At 39.8% G+C, this 11,372-nt stretch overlaps 1 protein-coding gene across 1 annotated transcript in view; it reads right to left on the reverse strand.

The window, feature by feature from the left end:
* Window positions 1–591: 591 nt before the first annotated feature.
* LOC143274707 (glyoxalase domain-containing protein 4-like) overlaps window positions 592–11,372 on the reverse strand; it is a 25,566-nt gene continuing 14,785 nt past the window's right edge. The window contains exons 6-10 of the mRNA XM_076578608.1: window positions 11,043–11,122; window positions 5,731–5,817; window positions 4,691–4,804; window positions 3,803–3,889; window positions 592–3,309 (exon numbers count right to left, since the gene is read on the reverse strand). Coding sequence (XP_076434723.1) covers window positions 3,244–3,309; window positions 3,803–3,889; window positions 4,691–4,804; window positions 5,731–5,817; window positions 11,043–11,122 — 434 coding nt within the window. The 3' untranslated portion in view covers window positions 592–3,243. The remainder of the gene's footprint in view (window positions 3,310–3,802; window positions 3,890–4,690; window positions 4,805–5,730; window positions 5,818–11,042; window positions 11,123–11,372) is intronic.

The raw sequence follows: 11,372 nt of genomic DNA on the forward strand, positions 1-11,372 counted from the left end.
CAACATTTTGTTGGAAAAGCCACGATGATCGTAACACAAATATATTTATAAGCAGAAAAAACCAGAAGAACAAACTGATGACACTGCGCCGTGGCAACACACTCTTCCCAAGGACAGAAATCTGTTTTTCACAGAGAAATCTGGTGTGACAAAAAGTGATACAATAGTGTCCTGGAGGGAGGCTAAGCAGACCGTCCACGAACAAAGCAGATGAGGATATGCAGCAGAATTCTTATACTCCAGTGGGAGTGAAAAAGGGCCAGTCAAGATCTGGTCTGTTTGATTTATTGCATCAGTTTCCCTGTCCTTGTATTCCTATGTTTCCACTTCAATACTTCTTCACTATGCAGAATCAACTGATGATGTAGGTGAAAATAATATTCTTTGAAATGAAATGATGAACAACCACCAATTGAAAAACTACTTTGATGATCAAAATAACAACACCACAGGCAAAGATTATTAGATTGAAAATCTAACTACTGTGCCTACCAAAAGGAACCCACTCAATTTTGTCCATTCAACTGATTACAACACACACACACACACACACACACGCACACAGTCTATGCCCACACACACACACAAAGAGAAGCTGCAGCATCTTCTTTATTTGCTAGTTTCATAATTATTTATCTGATAAAAGAAAAAAACAACAACAAACAAACAATATTTCTCCAAACAGCCACACACTGTAAAACGGTGCAGTACACAGCCATCACCTTTATCTATTATTTTCAGCCAGAAACCCCACGGACCATGAAACATCATAAATAAAATGACTTCCACAGGACCAAAATGCATGACAAGGCAGATTTCCACATAACAGGTGATCATTACAGAGGAGAATCATTCACATGTTCAAAATCTGAAACATCAAAAGTAAATTTCTATCACCAATAACAATGCATAAAAGCCTGTCTGTCAACCGAAGATGACAACACCTATCAAATACTGTGTGTGTAAAACAATGCAGGATACATCAAAAGTAGCACGAAATCCTTTTGCACAGATTTCAAATAGTCGAGGTGAGATTCCATTATAACAGCAATCCTTTTGAATGAGAGGTTGAGTATGGATGCAGGCCTAACTGGGAAACTTTGTAACAGTTGTGTGTGTGTGTGTGTGTGTGTGTGTGTGTGTGTTTGTCTGTGGCAGTGTGTGTGTGTGTGTGTGTGTGTGTGTGTGTGTTTGTCTGCGGCAGTGTGTGTGTGTGTGTGTGTGTGTGTGTGTGTGTATGTGTGTGTTTGTCTGCGGCAGTGTGTGTGTGTGTGTGTGTGTGTGTGTGTGTGTGATTTATGTCTGACTCTGACTGTCAAACATTAACAAGGTTCATAAGATACAGGTATTTAAAAAAGAAAGAAAAAAATATATATCTATACATAAATTTTTTTTTTTCCCTTCAAAATCAGGTCATTTCACTTCCAGGCTGAAAAGAATCTTTGGAGAACAGGAAAACTGGTGAGGGTTTATGAAACAGACTGCAAGATGTTGATATTTGCTTTCAACTAGATGCCAATTTTAACAAAGATATATGCAATGCCAGCTCTGTCTTGTCTGAAATATGCATACACTATCAATGATGAATCCAAAACCTCCACAAACTCACTATCTTGAAAACACATACATGCACATATGTATGAATATACAGTATTTTGTTAATGTTAACTACCTTGAAAACACATACACACATATGTATACATACACAGTACTTTGTCAATGTTAACTACCTTGAAAACACATACACACATATGTATACATACACAGTGCTTTGTCAATGTTAACTACCTTGAAAACACATACACACATATGTATACATACACAGTGCTTTGTTATTAATGTCAACTATCTTGAAAACACATACACACATATGTATACACATACAATGTTAACGGGTTTTTTTTTCATTTGAGAATCCTTCCGTAAACAGATATCAATGACAATACCAGAAACAGTCACTCTCTGTATAATAAAAGTGACATAGTAATATCAGTGACATACAGCAGTATACCGAGTCCTGGGAGGGCCTTGCAGAGGACCGCAACAGCTGGAGAAGCACTCTCAAGAATCAACTATGGATTGGTGAGGACAAACTGTCAGCTGCTGCAGCAGAAAAACGAACTCACAGAAAAGGGATGGCAGCCGACAGACCAGCATCAGCTTACACATGTGATCGCTGCGACAGAGACTGTCTCTCTCGCATCGGTCTCTACAGTCACAGGTGACACTGCTTGGTCCAAGCAGACAGCCCAATTAGACATTAGGTCGGATATACTCTATCCATGGTCAGCCATGGTTGAAGGAGGCCTACTGATACAGCAATAAGAACATCAGAGCGGCACTATGGTCCTCCCTTCTTCCCGTTACTTTTGTGTTGTTGTTTTTCGTTTGTTTGTTTTTGGGGGAGAGGTCAGGCACAATAGCAGGCTAGCAGTCACCACCTACTCCAAATCTTTTACCAAAAAAGAGGATGTCTAGCTGATTGTAATTGTGTGTGTGTGTGTGTGTGTGTGTGTGTGTGTGTGTGTGTGCTCAAGCATGTTTGTGTGCACAGATATATTTGTCAAAAAAGAAAGCATGAAACAATAACCCAATCACTGAACTGCAGGTAAGGAAAAAGTAGTTCTTTCTATGCTTTTGCTTTCTTCTAAATTCCTTACTTCTTCATGAATGCTGGATCAAATGAACTTCACATGTCCACTGATTTATTTGAAAACTTCATCAGTTCCATTCCAGCAGTACAAGCTAGTAACTAACCCCCAACCTCCACCCCAACCCCCTGAAAAAAAAGCAAATATAACATATCAATAACCAGAACCAACCACGAATGTAACGTTTGTTCTTTAAAAAAAAAAAAATTTTCCTTTCATTTATTTACTTTTTTTTATGCAGTGCATATGACTTTTTTTATTTGTGTTTTTTTTCTGTATAAAAACAATGTTGTGTTGTTGTTTTCCTGCTTTATAGTTTAAATAGTGTATAATAACAAATAATATTATTGATAATTACAAATATCATTTTTGTATGTCTGCCTGTATGTATGTATGTATTCATTAAATGTTAAACTCGAATAAAAATGTTTATTAAAAAAAACAAAAAAAAAACCCCCAAAACCAGAACCAGTGACTTAACAGGCAGTTAGTGACTGACTCTTGCTCAGTGTTCAGGCAGAACGTCAGGTACAGTCTGCAGGTAGGATGACACCAGGAATCAGGAACGGCAGCAACAGCTGAGGACAGATCTTCAGGCTGAACTCTTCGTCAGTCCTTTCTTGGCAAACCAGTCATCGCTCTTGTCATTTTTTATAGCCTGCAGCAGAGTGAGAAACAGAAATGCATCATTACTTAGCAGCTCTTGGAATCCCACACCATGCAAACAAAAGACTGAAAACAGAAAAAAAAAGGGGGAGACATATATCTTGAAATCCCAGGAAGACAGACAATCAGAATGACTCAGCCGGTGAGTTTTGTGGCATACTCAAACGCCGGCTCACTCTGGCCACTTGAGATCAATGACTTTCCCTTTGATTTCACATTTTTCAGGCTTATTCTAATCCAAAGGCAATGTCCACTGCACTCAAATTCCTCCTAGAGAGAGACAGTGAGAGTATTTGGGTAAGTGAAGACAACCGGGAGGAGGGAGGGGGGGGGGGGAAGCAGATGAAGAACCATGGAAAGACAGAAACAAAAACAAAAAAGAAAACAAGAAAGAAAGAAAGAAAAGTGAAAAAAAAGGACAAAGAAACAAAACATAATCATAAAACAAGATGAAAAAAAAAAATCAACAATGCTTTGATACATACCTCATCCAGTAACTGGTCGGCTTTAGGATCCACCTGGGATAACTCCCTGAAGGCTTCGTCGCCCACAAAACAGATCTCATGTCCATCCTACAGGAAACAAAAATAAAATGGAAAGAAATAAAGCACTTCATCATGTAAGAAAAAGGTGAGGTCTTTATCACAGATCTATTCTAATGCATTCAGATGTACACATGACAGCTGAAGTGAATTTACCATGAAACTGTTTGTAATTGTTCCTTTAAAACTATTTTCCTGTATGAAACTTCGTTTCAATAAAGAATAGTCAATATCTCTCTGAGTGGGCCACTTACCTTTTTCATCTTCTACCAAAGATTAACTTTAACACACTGACTGTCAGTGACTAGAATGTAGTTCCTGACCACATTATTATTCATGTCAGTCACAGTTAAATACCACCAGTGGTAACTATTTCCTTGTCCATAGCAGTACAAAATAATTAAACTTTCTTTCAAATGAACTTCTAAAAAACTATGGAAAATACAAGGAAGAAAATACCATAGCACATCACCAAAACATCTGATACATGGACTTACAAAAGTCACACAAAATAAGATTTGTTTTACTCGTTGTTGAAAACTGATGGAAAAGTTTCGAGAAATGTACAGAATACCTGTACAACAGAATTAACTCTAAGGAAAGATTCATGTACTTAGGAAAAAAAAAGAAAGAAAAAAAAGATTTACTTCCACAGTTAGCCAGAATGACCACTTAATAGACTCAACACATTCTAAGAAAAGACACATGTACTTATAAATAAAAAAGGTGAGCTTATAACAGGGTCAGTAAGAATGACCACTCAATAGACTGAACACGTTCTAAGAAAAGACACATGTACATGTACTTATAAATAAAAAAAGGTGAACTCACAGGGTCAGCCAGAATGACCACTTCCACGGTGGCTTTGCCAGGTGTGTCCAGACTGACCAGGGGTGTCAGTATCGTCTGACCAGCTTCCTCCATGTTCTTTTGTATGTCAGGCAGCTGTTGAACAGAGAACTTCAAATCAGCTGGTAGTTTAACTAACACACAGCCATGGTTCACACTGCTGGAAAATGTCCCACAATGCCACCGTTACAATTTAAAGAGTTGATAAATTGCTGCACCACCCCAAATACACACATTATAAAGATGAACAATAGTGTCAAGTATTATAAAACAACAACAACAAAACTAAACATAATCTAAGGGAACAGAAAGGCACGGACATACATTGTTTTTGCTCAATGGTGTATTCCAGACTTAAAAGTAAACTTCTTATAATGAACTGAAAATCCTTTTACTGCAAAAAAACAACAAAAAGCAACAACAACAACAAAAACAACAACAAACAAACAAAAAAACAAAAAAACCCACTACAAAGTAAAACTATCAAAATTTCATAATTATTAATTTCTTAAACAATTTGTAAAAATCTGGACCAACATCTTAGTCAAAGTCAGTATTACAGATAATCACCAAGGCAAGTGTGAGAAACTTTATGGTGTAGCCACTGATTTTTTTCTTCTTTTTTGTTTTCTGATGAATTTCAACCTCTTATGCAATCCGAGGTTATGACTGAGATCAAGTCCAGCAGTGTTTCACAGTCCATGAGCCATCTCAATCACTTCATCCAGCAACTGTTGCTATTTTGTTGGGAAACTCATGCCCATACCCTACCAGCTCTCATAAGATTTATGACAGGCGGAAGTCAGTACTATTGTCTGCTGCGATATAGGGCAAACTAAATTATATAAGATTCAAGCTAAATGATAAACCTTCAGATATTCTAAAAAAAAATCTTTTGCATGCTAATTGTAAATGTCTTAGATATAACAGCAAAGAAAGAAAAAAAAAAAAGAGTAAGATATACAGAGACCATTTCTCTTTTCTGTGCACTTCTCACAGTGGACATGATCTAGAAACTTTACCTGCTGTCGTGGGCAAGCAAAGGCTGTCCTCCCAAAAGCTGTGGCTCGATCAATTTCTCCTTCAACTGCCACCAGTTCCAGTTTACACTGAAAGCATATAAATGAATACATGCACCACAACTGACAGTTGCTTTATCCCTGTGTTTGAACCCAGCGCTAGGAACAATCTCCCTCTCTGAGTTCGTCAAATCTCTGCACCGACAGCTCTCTAAAGTCTGGCCTCAAAACCTACTTTTTTCAATCATAGCCCCTTCCTCTTTCCATGCATGGTGTCTTTAAGCCTTCAACATCTACAATAATAGCCCCTTTCTCTTTCCATCCAGTGTCTTAAAGCCTTCAACATCTACAATAATAGCCCCTCCCTCTTTCCATCCAGTGTCTTTAAGCCTTCAACATCTACAATAATAGCTCCTCCCTCTTTCCATCCATGGTTTCTTTAAGCCTTCAACATCTACAATAATAGCTCCTCCCTCTTTCCATCCATGGTTTCTTTAAGCCTTCAACATCTACAATAATAGCCCCTTCCTCTTTCCATTTGTAGTTTCTTTAAGCCTTCAACATCTACAATAATAGCCCCTCCTTCTTTCCATCCATGGTTTCTTTAAGCCTTCAACATCTACAATAATAGCCCCTTTCTCTTTCCATCCAGTGTCTTAAAGCCTTCAACATCTACAATAATAGCCCCTTCCTCTTTCAATCCAGTTTCTTTAAGCCTACAACATCTACAATAATAGCCCCCTCCTCTTTCAATCCAGTTTCTTTAAGCCTACAACATCTACAATAATAGCCCATTCCTCTTTCCATATGGTGTCTTTAAGCCTTCAACATCTACAATAATAGTCCCTTCCTCTTTCAATCCAGTTTCTTTAAGCCTACAACATCTACAATAATAGTCCCTTCCCCTTTCAATCCAGTGTCTTTAAGCCTTCAACATCTACAATAATAGCCCCCTCCTCTTTCAATCCAGTGTCTTTAAGCCTTCAACATCTACAATAATAGCCCCTTCCCCTTTCAATCCAGTGTCTTCAAGCCTTCAACATCTACAATAATAGCCCCTTCCTCTTTCAATCCAGTGTCTTTAAGCCTTTAACATCTACAATAATAGCCCCTTCCTCTTTCAATCCAGTGTCTTTAAGCCTACAACATCTACAATAATAGTCCCTTCCTCTTTCAATCCAGTGTCTTTAAGCCTACAACATCTACAATAATAGTCCCTTCCTCTTTCAATCTTCCTCTTTCAATCCAGTTTCTTTAAGCCTACAACATCTACAATAATAGCCCCTTCCTCTTTCAATCCAGTGTCTTTAAGCCTACAACATCTACAATAATAGCCCCTTCCTCTTTCAATCCAGTGTCTTCAAGCCTTCAACATCTACAATAATAGCCCCTTCCTCTTTCCATATGGTGTCTTTAAGCCTTCAACATCTACAATAATAGCCCCTTCCTCTTTCCATATGGTGTCTTTAAGCCTTCAATATCTACAATAATAGCCCCTTCCTCTTTCCATATGGTGTCTTTAAGCCTTCAACATCTACAATAATAGCCCCTTCCTCTTTCAATCCAGTGTCTTTAAGCCTTCAACATCTACAATAAAAGCCCCTTCCTCTTTCCATTCATAGTTTCTTTAAGTCTTCTATATCTACAATAATAGCCACTTCCTCTTTCCATCCATGGTGTCTTAAAGCCTTCAACATCTACAATAATAGCCCCTTCCTCTTTCCATCTGGTGTCTTTAAGCCTTTAACATCTACAAGTACCATAAGTTTTGTCCCTTTGATTGAGTGTTATGGATCAGGATGTGCGTGAAAGTCGGAGGTGAAAGTGCTTTGATTTGTCTCTGCAAAAGAATCAGCAATATATAAATAGATTTTTTTCTTTTTTCTTTCTGTTACATGACCAACATCGATTTGCTGATGACTCTGTCATGGTTGATGTATGGTTGGTATTGTCGTGTCTCCATAACCCACCGAACACTGACATGACTTACAGGATCTTTAACAAGCGTATTAGACCTTCTGTGTGTGTATACACACAAAGGGGGTTCAGGCACTAGCAAGTCTGTACATATGTTGACCTGGGAGATCAGAAAAATCTCCACTCTTTACCCACTCTTTACCAAGATTCGAACACGGGACTATCAGATTGAAAGTCCAATGCTTTAACCACTCAACCATTGCACCCAATTTATTATCAATATCATTATCATTCCTCTTCTTGTCTTCTTCTTCTTTTTATTATTACCATTACTTTTGTTATTGTTGTTGTTGTTACTACTCCTATTATTATCATTCCATGTCATCATCTTGAAGGTTAAGACCAACACTTGTCAACATGCTGGTTTTTCAAATCAGTCAGCATGTTAGTATGTGATTTAATTCATAAGGGCACGATATATGAGAATAAAATGCTATTTTGTCCTATAAACAAAACCTGAGATTCTGCTGAGGGGATGAGAGTCCACACAATGACAAGTCCTTGTTATAATCATCATCTGGTTAGACAGGTCAACAAAGAAGGGGGTGGGAGTGTACATAACTTGCACAATTATCACCTGGTTAGACAGGTCAACAAAGAAGGGGGTGGGAGCGCACATAACTTGCACAATTATCACCTGGTTAGACAGGTCAACAAAGAAGTATGTGGGAACGCACATAACTTGCACAATTATCACCTGGTTAGACAGGTCAACAAAGAAGTATGTGGGAACGCACATAACTTGCACAATTATCACCTGGTTAGACAGGTCAACAAAGAAGTATGTGGGAACGCACATAACTTGCACAATTATCACCTGGTTAGACAGGTCAACAAAGTAGTGGGTGGGAGCGCACATAACTTGCACAATTATCACCTGGTTAGACAGGTCAACAAAGAAGGGTGTGGGAGCGCACATAACTTGCACAATTATCACCTGGTTAGACAGGTCAACAAAGAAGGGGGTGGGAGTGCACATAACTTGCACAATTATCACCTGGTTAGACAGGTCAACAAAGAAGGGGGTGGGAGCGCACATAACTTGCACAATTATCACCTGGTTAGACAGGTCAACAAAGTAGTGGGTGGGAGCGCACATAACTTGCACAATTATCACCTGGTTAGACAGGTCAACAAAATAGGAGGTGGGAGCGCACATAACTTGCACAATTATCACCTGGTTAGACAGGTCAACAAAGAAGTATGTGGGAACGCACATAACTTGCACAATTATCACCTGGTCAGACAGGTCAACAAAGTGGGTGGGAGTGCACATAACTTGCACAATTATCACCTGGTTAGACAGGTCAACAAAGTGGGTGGGAGTGCACATAACTTGCACAATTATCACCTGGTTAGACAGGTCAACAAAGAAGAGGGTGGGAGCGCACATAACTTGCACAATTATCACCTGGTTAGACAGGTCAACAAAGTGGGTGGGAGCGCACATAACTTGCACAATTATCACCTGGTTAGACAGGTGAACAAAGAAGGGGGTGGGAGCGCACATAACTTGCACAATTATCACCTGGTTAGACAGGTCAACAATGAGGTGGGTGGGAGCGCACACAACTTGCACAATTATCACCTGGTTAGACAGGTCAACAAAGAAGGGGGTGGGAGTGCACATAACTTGCACAATTATCACCTGGTTAGACAGGTCAACAAAGTGGGTGGGAGCGCACATAACTTGCACAATTATCACCTGGTTAGACAGGTCAACAAAGTGGGTGGGAGCGCACATAACTTGCAAAATTATCACCTGGTTAGACAGGTCAACAAAGTGGGTGGGAGCGCACATAACTTGCAAAATTATCACCTGGTTAGACAGGTCAACAAAGTAGTGGGTGGGAGCGCACATAACTTGCACAATTATCACCTGGTTAGACAGGTCAACAAAGAAGGGGGTGGGAGTGCACATAACTTGCACAATTATCACCTGGTTAGACAGGTGAACAAAGAAGGGGGTGGGAGCGCACATAACTTGCACAATTATCACCTGGTTAGACAGGTCAACAAAGAAGGGGGTGGGAGCGCACATAACTTGCACAATTATCACCTGGTTAGACAGGTCAACAAAGAAGGGGGTGGGAGCGCACATAACTTGCACAATTATCACCTGGTTAGACAGGTCAACAAAGTGGGTGGGAGTGCACATAACCTGCACAATTATCACCTGGTTAGACAGGTCAACAAAGTAGTGGGTGGGAGCGCACATAACTTGCACAATTATCACCTGGTTAGACAGGTCAACAAAGTAGTGGGTGGGAGCGCACATAACTTGCACAATTATCACCTGGTTAGACAGGTCAACAAAGAAGGGGGTGGGAGCGCACATAACTTGCACAATTATCACCTGGTTAGACAGGTCAACAAAGAAGGGGGTGGGAGTGCACATAACTTGCACAATTATCACCTGGTTAGACAGGTCAACAAAGAAGGGGGTGGGAGCGCACATAACTTGCACAATTATCACCTGGTTAGACAGGTCAACAAAGAAGCGGGTGAGACTGAATGTACACAATCGCCAGGCCTCTGAAAACACTTCAATATGCATCCCTACGCTTTGAAAAGGAAAGGACCTGTGCTTGTTCACTGAAGCAGGTCCTTGGGGCATTCTACAAACTGTGGAGCAAACAAACAAAAAGAGTACAAACAGTGTAGCATAGCCTCAGTCTGCCTTGGTATGCATGTAGCAACTTACCTTCGATTAGGATGTGCAGCATTAAAGTGACCCTCTGATGGTAATCTGGGAACCCCGAAAATCATAGCACATGAGTCCTTTATTTGTATTTGTATTTGTATTTCATTTTATCACAACAGATTTCTCTGTGTGAAATTCAGGCTGCTCTCCCCAGGAGAGCTTGTTGCTACACTACAGCGCCACCCATTTTTTGTTAGTTATTCCTGCGTGCAGTTTTATTTGTTTTTCCTATTGAAGTGGATTTTTCTACAGAATTTTGCCAGGAACAACCCTTTTGTTGTCGTGGGTTCTTTTACGTGCGCTAAGTGCATGCTTCACACGGGACCTTGGTTTATCATCTCATCCGAATGGCTAGCGTCCAGACCACCACTAAAGGTCTAGTGGAGGGGGAGAAAATATCGGCGGCTGAACCGTGATTTGAACCAGCGCGCTCAGATTCTCTTGCTTCCTAGGGGGACACGTTACCTCTAGGCCATCACTCTACTAGACCGCCAAGATTTTTTTTTTTTTTTATACACTTTTCAGACACCCTGCCTTTGTTCAAGAATGTGCTAAAATATTCCTCCATCACATGATTCTTTTATGGAAAAAAAGAAGAAGAAAAAGAAAAGAAAGATAGGCTGAAAAGACATACCTGACTGTCACCATACCCAAGCACAGCTGTCTTGGCATCACTGGAGTACACCTTCATCCCACACAGTTTACTCCAGTAATCTGAACAAATACACAGAATGACACCTTAAGCATACACATATACATTCATTCCATGCTCATTATAACAGTTTATAAATTCAACTGAATCTACTGTCTGTTACTGTTGTGATGACCGGGTTGGCAGGTACTGCACACAGTCCTGTAGTTTAGAAAATGGATGAATTTGGTCCACATCTGTGAATCAGGGTGAGTATGTTTTGCTTTTGTGGCAAATCTATGTATCCCCCCTGAATGCACTTGCTTTTTGACC

Source organism: Babylonia areolata, chromosome 29 (genome assembly GCF_041734735.1).
Source record: "Babylonia areolata isolate BAREFJ2019XMU chromosome 29, ASM4173473v1, whole genome shotgun sequence".
In the NCBI taxonomy this organism is placed as follows: Eukaryota; Metazoa; Mollusca; class Gastropoda; order Neogastropoda; family Buccinidae; genus Babylonia; species Babylonia areolata.